Here is a 25,064-nt window from a genome sequence, read left to right as displayed (position 1 = left end):
AGAGGAAGGCCTAGAAGACCTCCAGAAAAGCCTTACACGATTAGCATAGGAAAAAAAGTGGCTGGCCCAGAGGAGGGCTGCAAGGACTCCCTCACACCCCACTCCTTTGGAGCAAAACAGAGGCACCCCAGTGTCTGAGGGGGCTTTAGGGATATTTGTACCACCGTAACACACACTGCAATGGGGTAGGGACACGAGACACGGTACATGTGCATCCATATTCGAGGCTACATTGATTAAAGAATACAGAAGAACTCAGGCTGTGTGACGATAGCCCTAATTCTCCATGCAGCAGGCAGAACAACCTAATAAACTCCTCCCTCGGAAGTTACCTTTTCCAAATGCACAGAGCATGCTCGATTCTGTTCTGGGACACACCCAGAACCCTTCTAGAGATGCCCCCTGAACCTCTACCATGCATATCTCAACCTTTTAACGTTTCTGTCCAGAGATGGACTCAAGCAGAGAGGTATTATAACCAAATCATAACAGCCCTTCTTCCACCTGCCACGAATAGAACTGCAGATAGCCAAGTGAGCATTATGAATTATGATCCACAGCAGGCACCTCGATAGAACTGCCATTTTACTGGCATTCAAGTAAGAATACATCTAGAAGTATCATCTTCATGTTAAAAGCAACAACAACAACTACAAAAAACCTAAAGAAAAAAACCCCACCAATTAGGAGTTTTGGTCTTACTTTATTTTATTTTATTTTATTTTAGTTCTTTGATGACTTTTACCTCCTATGGTATCTTTGTTTCTTTGATTAAGACATTTTCTACTATAGCTCACCAAATAGAAGACTCACCAAATCGGCACACTGAAGAAAATGAATTAAAATGTCCACTTTCACGCAGTGACCTAGCCTCAGAAGCTTGTAGTTTTAGGATCACATGACTGACTTCCAGATTCTTACAGCAGCCTCTCTGACAGCTCACAAGGTGAGGTTCTGTTTGGTTCCTATTACGCACTACCCTTATACCCTTGCCCAAATGAAGTACGGCAGTGTCCTGGGCATGTCCAAAACACACAACTCTAGGCACCTTCTAGAAGGGAAACTCGGTTTAAATGCTTTACCGGGAAATAAGCAGGTATTCTGACAGCACAAACTTGTTTTATAGGATGTCTCTCTTTACCTACTGTTCTATTTTAGTCATCAGCAGAGTGAAATTCCATGCTCAAGTTTGCAACAACTTCTTCCCTTCTGTAAATCTTTTGCTCTGGAATGAAGCTCTTCCTGTAATTTCTCGAGTATTTTGAGATTGGACAGTCAGATGAACAGCCAGAACATAGTCCATTTCCAGACAGTACGACCAGTCAAATAGATTAAAAAGCATGTTTCTGAGTGAAAGACATTCAAATACTGCATATTTTCAGAACGATTATGTAACGTGACTTTACCTCAATGCTAACTTCACTTGAGTTCCATGCACAAAAAGATCAGGGCTTTTCTGTAGGGATTTTGCTTTTGCTTACTAGCAAGCGGCTAAAGGACCAGACATTCTTCCTATTTATGAAGCGTCAGTATAGATGAAAACATAAATATATTTAATAATACTCCTGGCTTTTTAAAAATAGCCATTGTGAGGGCCGGTACTCACTGTCAACCTGACAGAATTTAGAATCACCTGGAAGATGGGCCTGTGGGAGAAAGCCTAGATAACATTAGTTGATATGGTGAAGTCCTATCTTAATCAGAGGCCTGGCTATTCCCTCTGCAGGGGATCCTGGACCATAGGGCACCCAGAAGCAAGTTTGCATTCACTCCTGTTTTCTCATTATGGATACGAAGTGAGCCAAGTCTACAAGCTCCTGCCGCCTTGACTTCTGCACCGAGATGGACTGTATCTTGAACTGCGTGCACAGTCAAACAAACTGCTGTCCCTCCTTACATTGTTTTTGTCGAGGTATTTTAATCACAGCAACAGGAAAAGAAGGTAAGGTGGCCATAGTCTTGTTATAATATCATTAACTTCTTCGTTGTAAACCTCTAAGTAGTCTCTTTAATAAAAACTTATTCCTGAAGGAACAAAATATCCAGGCACTTAAAACAGTTTTCATATATTTTAAATAAATGTCAACACAGAGAAACTGTCAGCCACGTCCTGCAATGGATGAAACGACAAACTTAGAAAAGCAAACTCAAGGGAACCTGGGTTGGAAGGTTTTCTGGAAAATTTCATCCAGCTGCGCTTACCATTAGCATAGGGTCTGGTTCTTTTTGGCTACTCTGAGGTACAGAACTGAGGAGTCCAAGGTGCCTGACTTCTCTCACAATGGTGGGCCTCATCTGGACCAGCTAGAAAGTGACATGGGACCATGAAACAGATCCACCATTTCCTCAGCTTGCTGTGTCAGTAGTCACTGAGCCTTTGATAAAGCTGAAGCAGCAAACACTGGAGATGTTTGAACTCTGTTTCCTTCCGCTTTTGTCTGTTATTAGTTTGCACAAAAACAATAAAGATTAAATGAACTAAAGCAGGGCTGTCCCAAGAGGTAAAGACATATTTACTTAAGAGGCCACGGCCAAGTCTACTTCCTTAAGCTGAGAATTTAAGAACACACAGTATCTGGTGCTGTGCTCAATAAAACAGTTCTAGTACCAATTAATCAAAAAAAAAAAAAAAAAGAGAAAAGAAATAATCTCGCATTTCTCCATACTTTTTAAAAATCTGATTCTGAGAAATCCTTAGCTTGAACCAAAGTCATCTGATGCCATTAACCAGCTTGGCTGGAAAGGGAAACCAGGAAGTGCTGACTCATCAAGAGCATACACCACCCAACTGTCAGCACTTCTGATGCCAGATTCAAAGGTGAGCCTCCTTCCTCTGACCTGCCACACTTCTCACTTGCTGACTGCACACTACAGAGTGCTGAATGCAGGCACAAAAGCTTTAGAGTACCAACTCCATCCACAGATCTATACACGTCTAATAAAACAGTCTAAGGGGGTTGGGGATTTAGCTCAGTGGTAGAGCGCTTGCCTAGCAAGCACAAGGCCCTGGGTTCGGTCCCCAGCTCTGAAAAAAAAAAAAACAGTCTAAGGAACACACACATACACAATCTCCACATGTACACATGTACACCCAGTTATATTCCATAATCCATACACATATATGAAACCGATGCCCGTCCATAATCAACAGAATAGAAACACTAAGAGCACTCAGATCTTCTAGTTTTAAAACAGGTCTGCATGTGGAGATAGACGTTTGGCACAGGGTCTGGCACAGTCTGCAGGCTCTGACAAGGAGCCATTTTCTTCAGTGTAAAATACAACTGTTAGAGAGAGAGAGAGAGAGAGAGAGAGAGAGAGAGAGAGAGAGAGAGAGAGAGTGTGTGTGTGTGTGTTAAGAGACCCTGGATTCAACCGCCAGCCCCAAAAATGTATGTCAAAAATTATTATACCTCTACTTTTCAGCAACAGACCACAAAATGACACCTGCCTCAAAAATGTGGTGTACCTTTATCAGTGGGTAGTTTATACACATGTGATTAGCCAAACCCTTAAAAATTCCAATCCAAATGATCTTTGCATGATTAAAATGCTTGCAACATTAGAAGAATGGTTAGGCAGTAACGCCCTAGAGTTGAGCTGTATGTTCTAGTCATGCAAATTCTGTCTCTATCTGTGAAACGAGAGTAAGAATCCTAATCTAGCCTGCTTTTCTGTTGCTCTGAGAACAGTACTGAAGTGGACAATAGTCAAGATAGAAATGCTGCGAGGCATTTAGTAGGTGTAGGTAGAGGGTATCCGATCGACTCTGATTCTCACTATGTAGCCCAGGCTACTTCTGAATTCCAGATCTTAGCCCAGAACAGTGCTAAGGTTACAGGCTTACATCACCATACCTGGTCTTCATTATACAGCTGTTGTTGTTGTTAATATTATAGATAGATAGATAGATAGATAGATATACAGACAGACAGAGACAGATAGACAGACAGACAGACAGGAATTTGGCCAGCATGTATGTCTGTGCAGTATGTGAATGCCAAAATGGTTGTGAGCCTGGAACTGAACTCGGGTCCTCTGGAAGAGGAGCCAGTGTTCTCAACCACTTGCATGATCACCTCTCCAGCCGGATTATCATATGATTTTTGAAAAATAAAACTTGGATTGTGGGCTAGCTCCTATGCATTTCGTTAAAGACAGTGATTTTGCTGTATCTGAATCAGTGTTTGCCATTTAGAAGAGGAACACCACGGGGAAACCTGGGATGAGGAAGATTTCACTACTTCTGTACTATGCAAAAGTGTAACTCCTTATGAAAGCAATTACGTACAATGAGGAAAGAAACTTCGCTGGAATATTGTGCTGGAGAGTGACCAGCAGCCACGCAACTCAATACTTGCAAAATATAAAGCCCCTGACTCTAGAAACCTCCGTGTGTTTCATCATGTGACTACAGAGACCTAATGTGTGCTCTCCAAAGTGAGTAACGTGGAGCTCAGAGAGAAGGCCCGTGACGTGTTACAGTCATACAGAGTCAGAATGTGAATCCACACATCTGATCTCCACTCCTAGGCAACCAATAATAGTCAGTGATCCAACAATAACTCATCTGTTACTGTGAGGCCTTCTTGTATTCTCTCCAACCTTTCGTACATTTCCACACTCACATGTATTAGCTGGGACGCCCTTCACAGGAGCAGTGCTTCTATAAGAACACTGAATGGAGGCTCGACGACTTGCTCAGGGCTTGCCTACAGATACTAACGTCTCACTCATTTTCCATATGAAGCTGACGCCAACCCACAATCAACAGGAAAGATTCTGAACCGCCCTACAACGAGCCATCAGAACGTCTAGCTTAAGAACAGGTCTGCAGGGGCTGGAGAGATGGCTCAGCGGTTAAGAGCACTGACTGCTCTTCCAGAGGTCCTGAGTTCAATTCCCAGCAACCACATGGTGGCTCACAACCATCTGTAATGGGATCTGATGACCTCTTGTGGTATGTCTGAACACAGCTACAGTATGTTCATATACATGACATAAATAAATCTTTAAAAAAAAAAAGAGAAAGAACAGGTCTGCAGCTGGGGGATAGGTATCTAGTGCAGGTGGTGAGACTGTGACAGACGACTATCTTTAACTTAAGCTACAGCCAAACTCTCAACCTGGATCTGTTATTCAAAATCTTCCAGGCCTCCACCAACAGTGGCAAAGAAAGCCTACAGGCTTCACCGTAATTTGGGATTTGGGTGGGATCTTAGTACTATGTAAAAATGGGACAGAGAGTATCTATAAGGACTCCGAGAGGTAATGTATTTAGAGTGCCGATCTATACCTGCCAGAACCCACTGATTTATCAGAATCACGAAGTAAGCCACCACGCAAAGGAGGAGGTGAGAGACTCAGGGATACAGAAAGCCGGGAGAGGAGGAGAAACAGAATCAATCCTACAACGTTGCTTGTCTCAAAAAGCATCAAGGCTTCCTTCACCCAAGCTCCCCCTGGCTTCTCCTACTTATCTACGTGCACTGAGGACATTCCTGACTCTTCCTGCCAAGTTAAAATGAAAACGTTCTCAGTCTAGAAATGATTGAGGTGGTTTTCTTTAATCAAATTAGAGCAGCCAAATGTTCCTTTCAAAGGTAACTGTCTACCCTGCAGCTGTATGCAAACGACCACATCAAATGTGAGGGGAAATAGCAATAGAATTGTGTCCTTACAGTGCTGAGCGGGCTGTGGAGATGGGAGACAAAGGCCTCACTGCCGCTCAGAAGTACATTCCCAGGGAGCTTCCAGAAATGTGCTGACTTCACAAACTCCGAACAAAGTACCGAAACTTCCAGTATAGAATTAGCTATTTTAGGGAGGCGAGAACGTGGAGGGGGGAATTCCCCTTTAAAAACAGCTAGGCGGCAATAGATACCTTGAGTCATTTACCCTGGCGACCAAAGCCTAAACGAGAAATATTGAAAGACTGGCTGAGACTTCACTGGCAAAGAAAGGCCTTGCTTTTTCACTTCCCTTCTCTAACAAAAACACTGAGAAAACCTGAGGACGAGGCAAGCTGCCGTTGGTAATGGTTAGTTTGCATGCAGAATTTATTCTTTTAAATCATCAGACATGGGAAATTCCTGCCATGAATGAACTTATAGTTAATTATGTCTCTTAAGTTTTCTAGTTTGTTTCCCTTAGGAAAAATCAGTTGGCCAACATCCGCAAGATGATGTCATGTTGTCTCTCACGTGTTACAGTTACCAGCTGTTGGCTTGGAGATGGTGCACTAATAATGTGAGACCTACAATATGACAATGAATTCAGACAGCTAGGTGCAATGGGCATTAACAGAATGAGACGATGCTTGTTCCAGAAGAGACTACCGCCTCTCGAGTTATAAGGTGGACTACCTAGGGCAAGCACTGAGCTCTTTGGGGTGCACCTGCTTCTGAGCTGCTGCTCTCAGCCACTATGCTTCTGCTAAAATGTGTGGACTCCTTCCTCAGTTCACCCTACCCTGTGACACACCCAATTTAAAGACTGCCACACCAAGAGAATGTCTTACAAGAACCAAGTTTCCTCACGCTATGACCTTTCTTCAACCCTTAAAGCAGCCAATGGAGTTGTGAAGCGGCAGACTCACTCACTGCAACTATCCTCCTCCAGCCTTTCTCAGACAGTGCTCAAGTGAAAGAAATAAATCCAGCTATAGGAGCGCACACGCACACGCACGCGCACACACATATACACGTGCACGCTCACTGCACGGTAGAGTTCAGCGAACTTTCTAGATCAGCAAAGAGATAATGACCTCCAAGGTGAAAATAAATTGAGTACTGAGGAAGTAACTTTTAGTGGTGAATACTTCATCTATTTTAATACCTAAGATTGTACTCTGTGCATATTTTATAAGTCAGTAAATACCCATGCCGTGCTCGTATTTTTACTGGAAGGCGTCCCATGCTCTAGAACAGGCTGTGAGGGTGCTGCAGAGGAAGCAGGAAGTAGAGCAAGAGCCAGGAGTTGCAACGGGGAGAAGGAGCAAGAAGAGCAGCAACAGAGTCAGCTGACAACCAATCACAGACAGAGCTGGTCAGGGTGCCCACTGCCACCCTCATGCTCAGCACAGTGGAGGAAACTGACTCAGAAGCCCACACTAGCAGGTCCGTTTAGTAGCCGTGTTAGCTACGGAGGGTTTATTAGAAGTTAATGCAGAGGGTAGGGAAGTAGCTCAGTGAGGACCGCATAAAAGCTGGACAGTCATGACAGTGACCTGCTATTCTAGCCCCCCAGGTGAATTAGGCTGCCAGGCCAGCCAGAATTGACCAGATCTGGGTTGATTGAGGAAGTCTGTCTCAGAAGATAACAGGGGAGAGCAACTGAAGATGCGGCCCCAAATCAACCTTACCCAACCCCCCACTCGCTATGTGTGCACCCCACACATGTATGAACATACAAACGCATATGCATAAACATACATGATCACACATACCCCACACATGCACACAAAAATAAACACAGATACACACACACACACGCACACGCACACGCACGCACACACGCCCACACACCAACACTCTTAAAGGAACACAGCAAAATTCAGCATTTTATCAATGTACCGTTCACAATGTTTGACCTTAAACATAAAAAAGTTACGCTGACACACAGGAAAACATGGGTCGTAATTAAGAGGAAAAATCAGTCCTCAAAGGTAGATTCAGAAATGACACCATTCATGGAAAGAGCAAAGACATTAAAAAGATTATCATAAATATTATAATTACACTAAAAAAAAACTTAAAGGAAAACACAACTAAAACAAGTCAAACTACCTGGTCAACCAAAACAGTTACTGAATTTTAAATGAGTTAAAATCATACAGGATATTCCTAATTACAAAAGAACTTAATTAAAATGAAAAAAATTGGTAAAATTCTGTTTAGTAATTTAAAAATCTGTAGGTCAAAGAGAAAGTTACAAAGCTTAAAATCTTCTGAATTGAATGAAACTATGATATACTAAACTTTGTAGGGAGCAAATAAATTAACATAAATGCCTACATTAAAATACTGCGATTTTAAGGTAACTAAAAAATACAGCTAAGTATTAAAAGGAAGGCAGTAGCAAATAAATGCCAATTAGATAAAACAAGACAAACCAGTGAAAGCAGACACCAGTAGTTAAATGGAAAGAAATTGGCAATAAAAGAACAGTATCAACAACAGCCAGCCCCAAAAGAACAACAAAAACCGAGAAAGCGGGAATTACTAACATGAGGAATCAAAGAAGGGACCACAGACAATGAAAAGAACAAGAATAAAAACCCCCAAACTCAAATCCTAGATGGAATTTATGCATACATAAACCCTTAGAGAACACATATCACAAGATATGGTTCATCCTACAGCAACTTACAGCCGTTAGCAGAGCTGACTTTCTAGTTCACAGCAAATACAGAACAACAGTTAAAAAGACCCGTGCTACCAATTTAAGGATGGACACTTCACACATTTGCCAAAAGAGACGATATAACCAGTTTGGAAAAGTTTGGCGAGTTTCTTTAAAAAACGAAGCACGCTTTTTGTTATGCCAAGTCAGCAACCCACTTCTAAATGTTTGTCCCAGAAACAAAAATGTACGTATATGTCCTATCACTGTAAATGTGAATAAATAAACTAGGGTAAAATCAGGTGATGGGAAAGAATGAAGTTCTGATAGAGTCGACAGCACGAATGAATCTTAAAAAGTTTCCAGAAGTCCAAGAAGGGGAGGCTACTAACTGCCAAGGCCCCAAAAGGGAGTATTTTAAATATTGATTATTTTGGCAGTCATATCTCATGGGATGCTTAACCAGATCAATGAAATAAAACAGAATACAGAGAGCATCACACTTAGGGTATTTCTGAAGGACGTGGCTTATGCAGGCAAAAGGGATAAGAAAAACACAAAGGCAATCATAAACTCCAGGAAAAAAAAAAGTACCAGAAAGCCATCCCTTGGCTAAAAAGTACACTAAAATAGGGCACCGTTTTAAACGCATGATGCAGGACAAGAACTATCTCAAGGAAAGACTACAAAGGTCTTGATGAATTACAGAGTGTAACTTGTACAGAAGAAAACAGAAACACCCAACTCTTTGGCCGCATCGAATCTATATAGTTATAATTGGTGTGATCATTTTGCTGGCATTCAGATTCCACAGATCAACTTTACATGAAGCAGGGAAGAAGAGAGCTCAAGGATTTAAACAAGCAACAAGCACTGTGTTGTGGACTGCAGAGTAGACAGAAGAAGTTAGGGTCTCTTCTTATCAAACCAGAGTGCAAGTTAACAAACTTGATTGCTTTGGGATACTGTTAAAAATTATTATATGAAATAAAAATATCAAAAAAAATTAAAAAGCAACAGTTGAAGGAAATCTAAGTCTCATCTTTAGACTCGGAAGCCCAAAGATAGTGTTTCGAGTTTAATTAATAATGTAGAACTAGCGTATTACCTAGATATATGGAGGAAGCTGCCACCAGCACCCACATCACCATTAACAGATGTGTGTGGAGTGCTGGGAATACAACACAGGAGCGTTATTTTTGGTTTACTTTGGAACCATACTTTGGTTTTGGTTGTTTGTCATTTAATTATAAGCACTTCTGCTTATGTACCAGGTACTAATGTCTTGGCTACAGAAAAAGGATGATTGTACGTGGATGTGGCCAATTCTTTAGCCTGCCTTCCAATATGGTGTGGTACAGGTTCCCTCCACTTGAGTCGGTCGGGTTTGAACTCGCTTGTAACCATCAAAATTGGCAAAACTGTTTTCTGGGATGCTGGCTTTTGCAGCCCAGAGACACCACCTGAGCCCAACTATTCTGAAGGTTTGGGTTATTAAGGGAAGCCTAATCCAAGTGTGCTTGCTCTGAACAACTCCAGATCATGTATCCAGGGTGTAGCTATCCACCAACCCACTTAGGCCACCAGCCTTGGAAATACATTTAATACACAATATTAAATGAATAAAATTACCAGCTATTGGATCTCCCAGCTCATATCTGAGGCATCTGCAGACAGAGATACTCTACCCTCACTCTCCAGAACTCCCCACCTACTACATCTGTGAAACACAAAAAATCGACTGTATTAAATTTCCAAATTTTGAGGCAACTCATGACACATGACACTAATCCACACAGCATCACTGTGATGGTAAAATGTAACCAACTTTAAACCGAAAACTGGCAGCAACTTCCTTCCTCTGCAAACCCTCTTATTTGAACTTGAGTAACATAGTTGATCATGACTGGGGACTGCACAGCTTTTTTCTGTTTTGTTTGTTTGGTTGGTGTTTGTTTTCCTCCTGTTCTTCCTTCCTTCCTTCCTTCCTTACTAAAAAAGAAATACATCTATGGCTGATCATGACCAAGTGACAGACTGGTCTATTAGCAAATCAGAGATCAAGATGAATTCAATCCTAGCACAAAAAGTACTCCTAGAACTGAGCCCTTGAGCCTCAGTATGTAAGAATACAGATACAGCCATTTATGCAAGGGCCTCAGAGCTTACATTAGCCATGGGGAACCTATACCAATCATTTTATAAAAATTCTTAGTCCACACATATGAAACTGTCAGGTTTCCACCAAAATAGCTTAATCAAATCTGAGGCAGAGAAAGATCACTTACAGTCAGTATCATCTACTACTATTGATACAAAGTTACGGTAGCGGGAAAATTCACAAGGGAAGTATCTCAAGGCTTAATCTGCTTGACAATCACTACATTATTAAACAGCTCCTGCTTCCTAACACCAGTTTATTACCATGGACTCAACCACATACTATGATAATTATAAGACTGCCTCACCCTAAAGAAATTTAAAGCACTAGATAGAAAAATAAAATGTCCACTAAAACTTGATATTAATTTTCATTTTATTCTCAATGAACTTGTTATAAAAGGGTAAGATTCTTCCGTTTATCTACCCACTCATTTACTTAACGACTACTTAACAAAATACTTGGAGGATGCTATTCTGCATAGAGGAAGTAATACTGCGACAGATGGGAACAGACGGGAGATTGTTGCCCTCTTGGAAATCTCAGGCTAACGGCAAGCTGACAGTACGCATACATTCTTACAAGCAACAGTGGCGTGGGCAATGTTAATAATGTAACCATGTAGCAACAGTTAAAATAAGGTCCTCAAGAAAAGCAAAGGGTGTGACTGGCTCCTCTAGAATTCTAGGGAAGACACTCTTGACTTTATTCATTAAATATACTCCAGGGCTTCATCAACAGGGCAGAATTTCCTACTCCTTTAGGACACCTGGGGCCCCCAGGAACTTGAGACCTAGTTGCTAACCCAGATTCTTTCCTTCTTCCTCAACTTACCATGTACCAGTGCTATCTTTTCTCCTATCAGTGTCTACACAGTCTTTTCAGACACATAGTCCATCTTAGACCAGTCTCTGCTTGTCTAATGATGGATCCAGCCTTTTATCAACATTTTTCTCATAAATGTGCTTCTCTTAATTCATCTCAAAAAGACAGAAGCCAGCCAGCCAGTCTTCTTTCCACAGGGTCTCCTGCAGCCCAGGTTGGTCTCTGCAACTTGCTATGTAGCAGAGCCTAGCTTTGAACTTCCGATCTCTCGCATCCAGCTCTGTTAGGATTACAGGTATGTGCCGCTATGCCCTGATGGATTCTGGGCCTGGGCTTTGTACCAATGGATTCAACTGGATCTTGCTGAGATTACCTTCAACAGTCCAAGCTAGCCAGAGTAGAGAGAAGAGAGAGCAAAACTCTAAAAAAAAAGACATTGCCTCTGCAAAACCAGTTGGTATCTCTCTGATCCCAGCAGGCAGCAGAGGTAGCTTAAAAATCCAGAAGTTCATTAAGTTAAATCCCCAAAGTTAAAATAATTTAGAAGAATGACTAGCAGGATGTTATAATTTTTGTGAACTGGCATGTAAAAAAACTTATTTCAAAGTTCGGATAAGTCACATATTCTCCATTTAAGAGACCTTTTAAATATGAATGTCATGGTTCTTAAAATCTCAACAAGAAAAAGAAATCTAATTTTACCGTTCCTAAGTATTTTTCAAAAACAATTTTATAGGGTTGGGATGAATTTAAAAAACAAAACAAAACCCCAAAACATTGAAAACTCCCAAGTTGGGATTGCTATGTCTCTTAATTTCCACTAAATTTTAAAGAATATTTTGTTTGAGGCCAGCGAGATGGCTCAGCAGTTAAGAGCATTTGCTCTTCTTGCAGATGACTCCGGTACAACTCCCAGCACCTACATTGCGGCCCACACCCATCTGTAATTCTAGTTCCAGGGGATCTAATATGCGCATGGCTTTCAGGGGCACCAGGCATGCACTGACACACATATAAATGACATGCAGGTAAATCAACTACACCTATAAAGTAAGTCTAAAAATAATTATAATAAGTAAATAAAATGTATTTCTTAAACTCGGTACCCAAAGTTTAAAAACCTATCCTTGAAATAGACTTTTGTTCTTCTCGCTCTGTTGTAAATACTCCCGTTAAACACCTGCATTTCTTTTAAAACCAGGAGCATGCTGGGAAAAGTAAATGTTTAATGCTAACCATTAGGGGCACCCACCATGAAGGTTGTGAGATCACTTATCAGTAAAGGAGGGGAGAAAGAAGAGAAGGCTCTCTGTAGAAAGTCTTGTTCCTACTCACCACCCTACTGACTTAAGTACAGTGCAGAACGACCGAGTGTCATGGAGCAGCTACTCCACAGACTCAGAAAACAGGCGGAGCAGCTCAAGCGTGCGACACCAAGTGAGTAAACCCATTTGGGATTTTATGATTTGAAGGAGGTGAGAGGAGGGCTGCACTGTTAGCTGCTGCCAGCCTCGCTGATCTGTGTTCGGTTCCTGGAGACCATATAGTAGGAGAGAATCCCATGCATCCTGTACATGTGCACACGTGAGTGTCCGCCACATACACAGAGGAGAATGTAAGTGAATGCATGTGAAAACACAATTAGGGCTGGAGAGATGGCTCAGTGGTTAAGACTGCTCTTCCAGAGGTCCTGAGTTCAATTCCCAGCAACTACATGGTGGCTTACAACCATCTGTAATGGGATCCTATGCCCTCCTCTGGTGTGTCTGAAGCCAGCGACAGTGTATGCATACACATTAAATAAATAAATAAATAAATAAATAAATAAATAAATAAATAAAACCCATAATTAATGTGAGCTAGCAAGCAAAGGGTGGAGGTGATCTCTTGAGTTGAAAACTCTAAGCACAGAGCACAAAGGAAATCAAGAGACCTCAGGAAAGTCTACCGACACTCACACAGGGAAAAAGTTCCAACAGGTTGGATCGCTCAGATGCATCCTGAGTAAATTCAACATCGATTTCCAACACAGAATAAAACTTATATTTTACTATAACACTGAATCCATTCATGCTGTCACATGGGGTGGGAGAGGCATGAAAATACATACTTGTAGTCATCTGTGTACACGGTAGTTTCCTCCATGAAATCATTTTTTTTTTGGCTTGAGGGCAAGAGTTGATTTTGCTAATAATTCCCACTTTTGTACAGTATGACCTTTTAATATTTCATCTGATCGTGTCAACTACTGTCCAAAGTATAGGAATAGCTTCCTTCTTTATTGTTTAGGAATGTCACCCAAGAGACAGTATTCATTTACTCAAGATCACAGAGCTAGTAAGTTGAGGGGGGATGGGAAAAGAATTGATATTTCCCTGTCCCAGTCTGTGAGGTCTGCAGTTCTTACTATTAGGAAAAAGTATAAGCACATCCAATCAAGAGCCACTGGTCACAACGACCCTTCAAAATGTCGCTCATCATCACCTGCCTGATCTTCCTGCATTTTTGGAAGCAATTTCCAAACTTCATCGTTGTTTACAGGGTGGGGCAGAAGGGAGACATTTCAGCATGTGACAGCTGTGTGGATCACATTTCAACAGGAATGCTCAGTAAACACTTGCTCAGTGTTAGAAACTCTGCATTGTTCTCAGACATCCTTAACCCAAGGCTGAGAAAATATCAACTCAATTCCATTTTTTTTTTCTTTTTTTCGGAGCTGGGGACCGAACCCAGGGCCTTGCGCTTGCTAGGCAAGTGCTCTACCACTGAGCTAAATCCCCAACCCCTTCAATTCCATTATTTAACACTCTTTCATGCAATGTAAACATTCCAAAGGGTCCTTTCTTTAACACCCCTTTCCTATGACATCACTGATTTGCTATATATTCATTTTTCTTGCCACAGAGTATACATGATCACCAGACCACTTTCTGCCTCAGGAAACCCACAACTAGAATGAGCTAAGGAGGATTCATTTATTTTATGTAACACTTAGTATAAAAGAATAAACACATTCTAACTGCCATACCAGACCCAAAGTTGTCAAGGCAGGCATGTATCCAGGAAGAGGGATTATTAAAGAGTGCACCAACAAGGCAATATGAATCTCTGGCCCTGAAATACAAGGAGCATTGCAGAATGGGCAGGGAGGGGCCCCAAACCCACTTTCTGAGGTTGACCCCGAGTTAAGTCAAAGAAACAGATGTAAGAAGGGCATCTACAGGAACCGGAAAGGTCTGACTGTCCACAAATAACAAGTGCGTAAAGCAAACATAAAAATACCACAGAAGTCAGTATCAATAATGGAGAGAGATTAGGGTAGTCAAGAAACATTTCAAACGGTAGTATGCACCTGAGGGTCTCAATAGACTTCATGTCTGACTGTATTAGAATTAGCACATTCAATTCTTCCAATATCGATGTTAATCCAAAATATTTGCGAAAATATAACAATTGTGCTTTCTATTACTGTTGATTGATGAGTATATTTTCCTAAATAAACAAAATATGGTAGGTTAAATTAAGCACCCCAAATACTGGTTGCTCGTCCAGAGGACCCAGATTTGATTACCCAGCACCCACACAAAAACTAAGGAGCATTTGTAACTCCAGATTGCAACAGAAAACTCCCATACAATAGGAAAATACTGTCGACTGTATTTGTTCAAATGTGCAGCAGGCTCTTTATAAGTGAATGGATCTCCAATGACATACATTATACAGCAACTTTATCAATTGAAATCTGAATAAAAAATATTAAGGCACATTTGATATGAGAACTGAGAACAGACATTCTGGTAGAATGAGAGATTCATTCAGTTTTGTCCCCAAAACACATGATCACAAAAATTATCCATGAACACTAGTAAGTCGGGAATGTAAATTAAGGAAGGGAGGAGAAAATGTTTTCAGGAGGAAATCTTTGGAGATCGGTTTAGTGCGAATGAGACATTCTAACCACACTCCTGGTACACATGAATACTGGCAGCTGAGAACTGCTCAAGATTGGCCGAGATCTAAACAATGGGTCTGAAATAAGGGAGAAGCATTATTTTTTTTAAAACAAGGATCTATCTCCATGGAAACTCATTGACCTGAGTCTTAAACAAGAAGAATACCTCGAGAATTATTCAGAAATGTATGTTTCCTTTTTACAGACTTCACTTTTCCTTGACTCCACAGCGAGGTTCCATGACTTCCGTGATGATATACTAACACACAAAGGAATACAACCGCAGAGCTAAAACTTCAGTGTTACTCATTTCAACTGCAGGAAAAGAGTGAGCCGAGTGTCACGGTGGAAAAACGTCTGTTTACTCACCAGCACTGACCACTGCAACTTTTCAAGAACTCAGGAAAGAACACACAAACTTTACACACTGAAGTCCCAATGGAGACCTGACCCTATTTTCAATGAAGCAAGTCTCCCCCAAAACAGATTATTCACTTACAAAATAAGACTTTTACTAATGAGGGCTCCAGTGAATTAAGACCTCTGAAAACCTGGCTTTACAATTCACAATGAAATACAAATATATCATATTCTTAAAAATCACACGTCCACTCTTCTTTTATACTATCTACACATTGCTGGGAACTTTAAAAAGAGAAAACAAGAAACATTTCCTTAAATAAACACAGCACTACAAATCTCATTCTTCCTTTGCCTTTAAAACAGTGACTAGATACTCTAATAATAACGAAAATGCGCTCAAAACATTTGTGAAATACAACCTTATCTTCTGACAGGCAATCACCTTGGCTTCCAGAGCTAGTCACTGGATTTGAACCGTTTTTGTTGTTACTCTAACAAACTTATAGTTTGGGGCAACATAGGTTAGCACTTCCTTATGTCTCACAGCACGGAACAGGACCACGTAGCGGTTTTCTGTTGATCCTAATATTCCTTCACTGACTGCAGAACTGTCTGAGTAGCCAATTACCCAGGTGTCTTGCCTACAACTAGTTTTTAGAAAGGATGCCTTTCCTTAGCACTTGCTGAAATGAGTGGAGCTCGAGCGTCCACCTGTGTTAGAGACAGGTCAAGGCCTTTTTATAGAGGTCCACTCGTGTGTCCCCGAGGGGGGGATTTAACCCGCATATACTGAGCAACTCTGATTAGTGTTTTGTCCATCTCCTCTTCTGTAACTAAATTACCTCAAGCATAGGCAGCTTTATAAAACGGGGCAGGTAGAGTGAGGAAAAGCAGTAAGTGGAATAAAGAGGGGAAGGTCTCCCGAAGCTCGCCGGATTCAGGCAGCTGGGATGACCTGACCTGACCTTCTGCCTCTACTTCCTCCTGAGTTCCGGTATTACAAGCATGCACCACCATGCCTTGCTTAGACAAATACATTTTAAAAGAGGCAATTTTTACAAAAGAAAGGAAGGGAGGGAGGGAAGGAGGGAGGAAGGGAGGAAGAAAGAAGCAAGCCAGGAAGCTAGCTAGAGCACATTAATCTCAGCAATTGGGAGCAGAGGCAGGCAGATCTGAGTTAGAAGCCAGCCTTGTGTCTACAGACAGAGTTAGTTCCAGGACAGCCAGGGCTATGCAGAGAAACCTCAGATAAAACAAAACAAAACAAAACAAAACAAAAACAAAAAAAAAAAACAAAAAAAAAAAAAAAAAAAAAAACAAAAAACAAAAAAGAGAAAACTTGTAAGCATAGCAATTCCCTCTGATTCATTTCCCTACCCTGCTTCTTTTCTGCAGAAGCTGTCCTAGCACATAGTAGGCCCTCAATATATATACTCGGCGCACAAACAGACGGCCGATAAGACAATTTTATTCCATCTCCATGTCCTGGGTTCAGGATGTGCAAACAGAACCCACTCGTGGAATGGGAACACTCCAGTTGTACAGTTTTATTCTTCTCCTGAACTCGATAACGAACTGAAGACAAGAGCAGATCTGTGTGCAGGACACCATTGGCTCATTAAGCCTGGGACACCAAATGCAGGCAAGCAAGAGTGTGAAGTCAGTGGCGCTGTGCAACCTTGGGGTGGGGGGCGTCTTTCACACCAACAAAAACAAGTCTGCCTTTCTGGTAAGTCCATCAAAATTAAGTCTTAAAACTTTGGAGAAAAAAAAAAGCCTAATGTGTTTATTGTGCTCCTTCAAGCTTAGAGGCTCAACTACATGTGGGTAGGGACTGTAATTATGATCAATTACTTATGGCTTGGAGGCACTTAAAAAAGCATCTGCCCTTTTAAGCAATCTTTAAAAAAAAAACAAAAACCCGGGCTTATGAATATAACTTACCCCAGGCAAGACAACGAATTACAGGTTCAGGGATTCAGTTTTGACATTCTCCCTTGGAAGAACTGTCGCTAAGACTGTCCCTAAAAATACAAACCTCTAAAGTTTTAGCCAAATATGGCATTGGGGGTGGGGGTCGGTGTGGGGGCAGGAGGTAGGTAGTGGAGAAGAAAACCAGTAAGAAAACTAAAAGAGATAGAGACGACGGCTTGTGAGGATGATGATATTAGTTAAAACACAGGGCCATTTCACTAATCTCATGGCACAGAGCCAACCGATTGCTTCTGCTGGCAATTTCAGGGTATGGGTGCCCAAGTAGCTCTTGTGTGTTGTGTAACAGTTTCCTCCAAGCTTCCCACAGGAAGCTCCTTAAGCAGGAAGGTAAACAGTTCAGAACAAGCTTCAGGAAGGTCTGGAAACCGACCAGGTTCACTAGGCTCCTCCTTGCTATATAAGCAAATAAGAGATGAGTGTCCCATTTGTCGATATGTGTGTGTGTGTGTGTGTGTGTGTGTGTGTGTGTGTGCGTGCGTGCGTGCGTGCCTGCCTGCCTGCCTGCCTGCGTGCATGCGTGCATGGGTAAAAGACTCAAAGACCAGACCAGCTGACTGCAAAATGCAGAAACCAGCCTAGCTGCCTGGAAGAAGTTGAAACCAACTGAGGATCCTGGAAGGGACAGTCTCCAACCTGTTGAGCTGCCTGTAGGCTGTGCAGAGGGCTCCAGGTCCCCAGCTTTGTGAGCTGTCACCCATGCTGGGGTGGGCTTCAGTGATACAGCTTTTCTGCCCCTGTACATGACCCCTCTTCCATATTCATATAACTAACCCCAATAAAACTCACCAAGCTGGACTTGGGTGGTATTTGTGCTCTGATCTGTCGTGGGCTCCCTATCTGAGATGAGCATGGTGTGTCTCCTAAGGAAATGTTATACAAAAGTCTTGCTGTGTCTAAATAGGAATCTGACTTGTTCTGTAAAAATGTCGGATAACAACGCCTCCCGGGGGCCTGTTCTAGGCCAAGGGTCTGATAATCTCTGACATATCCAGTGCCTGAAGTGCCTTTAAGTTTATTTTCACCTACATTCTTGACTTATCCTCACAATGCTAAGTAGGCAAGTGTCGTAAGAGGTAAAATAAATTTAGAAAGCATGTTTGCCTGTTGCTTATAAGCAAGCAGATGCTCCTGAAATCCAGAGGTCAAAATCCCATTGCGGGGTCAACCAAAACTGTCTACAGAGGCACCAATCACAAGAGGATAAAACAGGGCAACAGGGTGGGCTAACTTGCCAAAACTCTTCTGCTATAGGAACTTGTAGTGAACTGCGCTCAACGAACAGGTTCTACAAAGGTGTTTGTTTGGAAGAACGCTACTTTATTTACACATGTGATCGTTCCCTTTTACCTGGACACCCCGCAGGTAACAGACAAATGAAACTGATATTAAATTCTAATACTGAAATTCATCCTTTGGAACAGCTACAGTGATCCTGTAAGGTAGCGACTCAGAGCCAACACGCACCTTTCAGGATCACGGATGGAACTCCCTGAAGAACTTTTTTTTCAACAAGACACAGACAGACAGACAGACACACGCATGCACGCACAGATGGTAATCCACGTTTAGTAAAACCCGACTTTCTAGAAGACACATTCTCCCACGTCTCATTACCTTCTCATAGGTACAATGGGGTCCTTTATTTACACTGTCTTTTTACTTACATATGTAGTATGGTTCATGTCTGAGTCTGACTCTATTGAGAACAAGGTGCTACCAAAAACAAAACAAAACAAAACACCCCAACCAAACCAAAACAAAAACCACCCCAAACCAAGCCTTGTAGAGGAGTTACGAGCCCCTTAGCGACCCCCCACAGAAGATGCTGTGGTCTCTGAGTCTGTGGAAGGCTTGGTATTTCAAAGGTCAGTCTTGGTCACTCCTTTTGGATGACTAATGCTACACTGTTTGACTTTCTACAAAAATATTTAGCTGTGCTTATTTACATAATTTCATCCCCAGGGCATACAGTAGGCACATATTGGTTGTAAGGAATCCCTACAGGAATGAGAAACCGGGATGCAGACGCCAAGATCATCCCTCTAAAAAGAAGAGCTGCGAATGGTAAACTCATCACCTAATTTATGGAAAGGTCTGTGCATTCCCTTTTAACTTCCAGCAATGCAACTGCTTAAAAAGAGAGAAGGATAAAAGGCACAGTGGGGGAAATCCCAGCATCTTCTAGAAAACACCATTATCTTCAATCGCAGGAGAGTCGGTTAAGAATGCTTCCCCACCCACCTGCACAACTCTTCCAGGGAAACAGGCCTTAAAATCTAAAGCGCAGACTCACATCTAACCCCCAAGAGAGGCAGTCTAAGTCAGAACATACCAGTCCACAGATACTAAATGATACAGACAATCAGATAACGGTTTGAGAAGCAAGTGCCCGCCTCCCCACCCCCCCTCCCTCCCCCCCCCTCTCCCTCCCATTCTTTTCTCAAATAGGGTCTTTTGTAGCTCAGGCTGGCTTCGAACTCTGGATCTTCCTGGTTCAGTGTTCCTAGTACCCAGCCTCGAAAGACATTTTTCAAACAATGTTTAACACTAGGCGTCAGAGTCGAAACTTCTGAACTTCTAAGACCATCTGAAGTCATTCTACAACTATATATATATATATAAAAATGTGGGTGTGATTGGCAAACACATTCTTACGCATTTCTGCATTTTCTTAAACTTTATTTACATTATGCTCCACCCTTTATCACAAGCTGGATAATTACCTCACTCTGTCTCTCAAAAATTCCCCCACGAACGGGAAAAGTTAAATAAGGGCTGGAGGGACGTTTCTGGGGGTTGTTTGATTTTGTCCCTAAAAGACACCCAACGCCCCCGGATCCCTTGGGGCAAGCAGAGTGAAAGCTCTTCAGAATTGCTTGGCTGTTGGGAATTCACCGTAGGTCTCCTTTCCTGCCCTGTTCAGCAAGGTCATCCGTTTTATCTTGGGAAACTCAACTCTTACTCTAGTTGGGTCACCAGCCGCCCCTTGCCCAGCACCTTCCCGGACCGGATAGCCAGGGCTCTAGGCTCACCTGACCACGTTGGGGTGCTCAAAGGTCTCCAGGTGCCTCAGCACCGCCACCTCGCGGATGGTGGAGAGCGGCATGCCCTCCTCTCCGGTCTGCACTCGCACGCGCTTCAGAGCCACGAAGCGGCCGCCGTTCTTCAGGTCGCGGGCCTTGAACACCTTCCCGTAGGCGCCTTCCCCGATCTCCGCCACGCACTCATACTGCTGGTCCGCGCGGCTCAGGCTGTCCTTCTCCATGCTGGCTGGAGGCTGCCGGCGCGGCACAGTGGAACCCGGGTGCTCACTGGTTGCCTTATACGCCTCGGGGACGCCGGGAGTCGGACTCGCGGCCGCCGGGCTGGACGGACCGACCTCTTTGCCCGCGGGCTCAAGCCGGGCGCAGCCGCCGCGAAACTCCGCCTAGCCGAGTCGCCGCGCTGCCGCCGCAGGAGAGCGCCGATCCCTCCTCTTCCCCCTCCGCAGCGATTACATAGTCTGCCCACAATCTCTGCACCTAGGAGGAGGAGACGGGAGGACAAGGAGAAAGTGTGATCAGGCTGCCTGGGAGACTTCACCGGGTTCCACCAGCTCCCCTCCTCCTCCCCTCTATTCGCCCCAGCTGCCTAATCCGGCCCGGTTTCTCCGAGAAAAACCAAGTTACTTTTTCTTCCCCAGCAGGGCTCGTGCAGTCTTCGCGAGGAGAGGTTGCTCGGGCCCCTCGGGGATGAGCGCCGCGCGGGACGCAGCGGGACGAGAGGGGGCGTGCCGAGCAACCCAGAGTGTGCCGGGAGCGCGGGGGAGGGGAGGCGGCGGGCGCGTCAATGTCACGGCTCAATATTTATACCTATACCGTTGTTCTCAGCTGCCCTCTCGGACTCCGGGGGCCTGGACGTGCGGGGTACGGGGCGTCCTGGGGGAGTTCAGAAGCTGGCGTGAATGCACCAGGGGTTCACCCATGTGGGGCAGCAGAACGGGGTTGGGGCTCCCAGGACCCTGTAACCCGATGCTGGGAGTATGCGAGTAGGGGTGGTCAGACATCTGCTCGGAAATTGCTTCCTTTCTTTCTACTTTCAGTTTTTCTACCGAGAGACATTTAAAAGGGACTCGCTCACACAAATGGTCTTTGGGGGTATGGCAAGCTTAGTGGGAGACGAAATTCTGCCTCCGACTCGGAGGACCTCCCTGGTGGAAACTCTGGGAGGACAGACCATCTGGTAGGGGAGGGCTGGGGCTACTAGAGATGGGAGAGCGAGGGGCCCGGGAAGGGGAGAAGTGCTCCCCCCACACACACACTAATCCCAAGGGTGTGGGGAAGGCTCGTCCTGTACGGAAAAAGTAACTTCGGGACTTAGCTAGCTAAACCGGGCTGGTCCTAAAGTTTTCAACCCGTGCAAAAGCAACCGCCCTTACGACGGTGGGGGTGGGAGGGAGTAAACGTAGGTCTCCGGGGTATGAGAGGAGACTGCCCTTGTGTCACGACCACCGAACCTCTGCCCGATATTCCGGGACGGCTGGAGGTCGGTAGCCGAGACGGTCGTTCGGTTCCCCAAAGTCTGGAGGCCAGGTCCCACGCATAGCCCGGCGCCCCTTCCCCGTTCAGTTGTTTAGGGATGACCGAGTAAGTCTTCCCGTCCCACGGAGGCCTTAGTCTGGGCTGGACCTTGGTCACCGCAGCCGCGTGTCCGGAACGGTCCACATGCGTTTACCTGCCCCGCACCCCTCCTCCCCCGCTCGCTCTTCTGCCTGGAATTAAAGAACACATGGCGCGACCCCCACTGGTGCCGGCATAGCACCGCGCGGCCAAGGCAGAGCCTCTCCCGGCTCCTTTGAGAGCTTTCCTAAAAAGCTGTGGAAAGGACCCCCCAGCCCTCGCCCGGGGGTCCGAGCCAGGTCGAGGGCCACACAGGTAGCGGGAGCAGCGGCCTTGGCGCCCGCCCTCCCCCTCTGGTGGTGTCCAGCCCAGGTTCCCGGAGGCGGCAGCCGTCCCACCCCCGCGGGCCTGCACCCCCCGGACCCGAGAGGCGGTGCCTAGCCCCCTCCCCTCCTCCACTTTTTTGTTGTTGTTGCTTTCCCACGCTGGCTGAATGTGACTTGACCCCATTTCAAAAAAGTTTGACATAGTGCTTCAACATTTCCGCATTCCTCCGCGACTACAAAGGCTGCAGCCGCCTCCTTCTGCTTTCTGTCTCTGCTCTGTCTTCGCACTCAATGAAATCCTTCATGAGCCTCTCCCGAAGCCTTGCCAAACGCCGCAAGGGTCGCCACCAGCGCAGCGAGGGGAGGCCGCCCGCGGGACCGCGACCCGCGCGTGTGCGCAAACGCAGATGCGCCCGCGCAGATACGCCCACGTGCACGGGGACGAGTGCGCCGCCGAGCCCCGGGCTGCTCTTGCCCAGGGTGTGCATTTGAACTGCAAAGCTTTAAATAAGAAAAGCAAACTTGGGGCGTGAAGCAAGAGTGCGTGCTTGCGGGGCTTCAACCCCGGTGGGCTCCGTGCACTCCTCCGTGCATAACGCGCCCGAGGGGTCGCCAGCAGGAAGGCTGGGCGAACGTTTTACTCCTTAGTGGGGAAGATGGGGCCCATACCCACACCCCTCGGGAGGCTGCAGAGGGAACTTGCACAGGGGAAATAAACATGGGGGCGCGGAAACACATTCTCCAGCACGGAATCCCACCCAGACGGTGCATGTTCAACTTTAAATGTGACTGTCCAAGTAGAGTCAGTTTGGGGAAGCTCGATGAGAAGTGAACGTGTGGCTATTTTGCGCACCAATCTGTTGAAGCTGGCATAGGACCCTGGGGTCGGGGTGTCCCCGGTGTGGAAGGTTCCTCTCGAGACCTCTAGCTTCCCCCATAACTTAACCAGTCTCAACTAAGGGGTTAACCCAAGCGGATCCCGAGGGGCCACACAGCCCCCTACACCCCGTTACCCTCACCCACACGGATCCTCGCCCGGGACCCCCCCCCCGCCCCTCAGCCCACCCACGAGAGCCCGTGGCCCCTTACCTGCGGTCCAGGAGCGCCGGCCTCCTGTGAAGCTGGAGTGTCTGTCGGCCCCCGCACGTGTTCGCCCCGTGGAGCAGGTAACTGACTACTGCGGCCCAGGCGAGAGGCGCTCTGCGGGCAGGGGGTGGGCGCAGCGGCGGAGGGCGGAGGGACGGAGGAGGGCGCCGCCCGCGGGGCGGCCAGGGAGGCTCGGGGGGCCTCGGGGCTCTAGCCCGGGCTGGGGGCCCGAGTAGAGGAGGCTGCGCGGCTGGGCGGGGATCTGCGAGCCTCGGGGCCCGAGACCCACCCGGAGGCGAGTGTGCAAATTAAAGCCTTCCGGAGCAAGCGAGCCAGGCCCGGCCCCGGCTGTACTGCTCCCCAGCGATCGGCTCAGAACGGGGGGCCCGGAGGGCGGGGGAGAGTTAAATGAAAATTTCCGGTTCTCACTGAAACCTCTCCAGTGGGGGAATCTCGCGACTGAAAATAAGTCGCGTGAAAGGGATCGGGTGGGATGCGGCGTCGGGGGTCCGCAGGGTTTCTACACCTAAGGTCTCCCAGAGTTGGGGTGTTGACAGGGTGAGGCGGGGGGGGGGAGGGTATTAGTCGGATGAAGACGGGTCAAAACAAAACAACAGTAATTATGGGGGTCGTTGCGTAGATAACATTTTCCTACACGCAAAAATCGGACCTTATTAAGGAGTGGGGTGTGGGGGAAGAAGATTGGCAGGATGCCGTGCAGAAAAGAAAATACCAATCCGTCCAAGCACTTTTCACTTTCAGCTTCAGCTACATTTGTTTTGTTTTCTCTCACTTCCTTTCGGCCTCACAAAGCCCTATCTTTTCCTTTTGGACAGAGGCTATGGTTTGGAAATTGCCAAGCACTCTTGTGGTTAACGATCTATTTGAAGGGGCTGGCGGGGTCAAAATTATTAAGTGGTTAGAAACTGTTGAGGGCTCACCAAGGTATTTCTGGAGAGCTAAAAAGATTCGATTTCAGTATAGACATATATATATAAAAAATAACTGCAAAGTAATGGACACACTTAAAGAAGAGTGCTTAACTTAAGTGCTTTTATTGGGGATTTTGAAATTTGAAATTTTATAAGACTGTCTCTTTTACCTGAGGAAAAGTTGGATGCAGTTACTTCAGGTGAGAATGAGATTTTTGGAGAAGGGGAAGAAAGGTCATGACTTTCTACAAGGAGTAAAGGAAAATAGCTGTCTTTGAAAATAATTCGATGTTTCCCCAAATCTGTATCTGTAGAATTTGAAACTTTTAAACAATTTAAAGCAAGAGAGAGAAAGCACAGGAGAGGGAATTTCTGCACTTTGTAGAAAAGTCAACAAAATTCTGTTTAAATTGGAAATATTGCTTGTAAGAATGTTTTGTATTTTATTAGACCATGTTACTAATTTCACGATAGATTTTTTTT

The 25,064-nt window shown here is 44.9% G+C and overlaps 1 protein-coding gene across 1 annotated transcript in view; it reads right to left on the bottom strand.

The window, feature by feature from the left end:
- Nucleotides 1–23,950, bottom strand: part of Cdk6 (cyclin dependent kinase 6) — a 180,446-nt gene extending 156,496 nt beyond the window's left edge. The window contains exons 1-2 of the mRNA XM_032906991.1: nucleotides 23,653–23,950; nucleotides 20,672–21,160 (exon numbers count right to left, since the gene is read on the bottom strand). Coding sequence (XP_032762882.1) covers nucleotides 20,672–20,904 — 233 coding nt within the window. The 5' untranslated portion in view covers nucleotides 20,905–21,160; nucleotides 23,653–23,950. The remainder of the gene's footprint in view (nucleotides 1–20,671; nucleotides 21,161–23,652) is intronic.
- Between the last annotated feature and the right edge of the window lie 1,114 nt (nucleotides 23,951–25,064).

This window comes from Rattus rattus, chromosome 6, assembly GCF_011064425.1.
Source record: "Rattus rattus isolate New Zealand chromosome 6, Rrattus_CSIRO_v1, whole genome shotgun sequence".
Classification (NCBI taxonomy): Eukaryota; Metazoa; Chordata; class Mammalia; order Rodentia; family Muridae; genus Rattus; species Rattus rattus.
The sequence above is the reverse complement of the archived record's forward strand: the minus strand, read 5'-3'. Positions and strand labels throughout refer to the sequence as shown.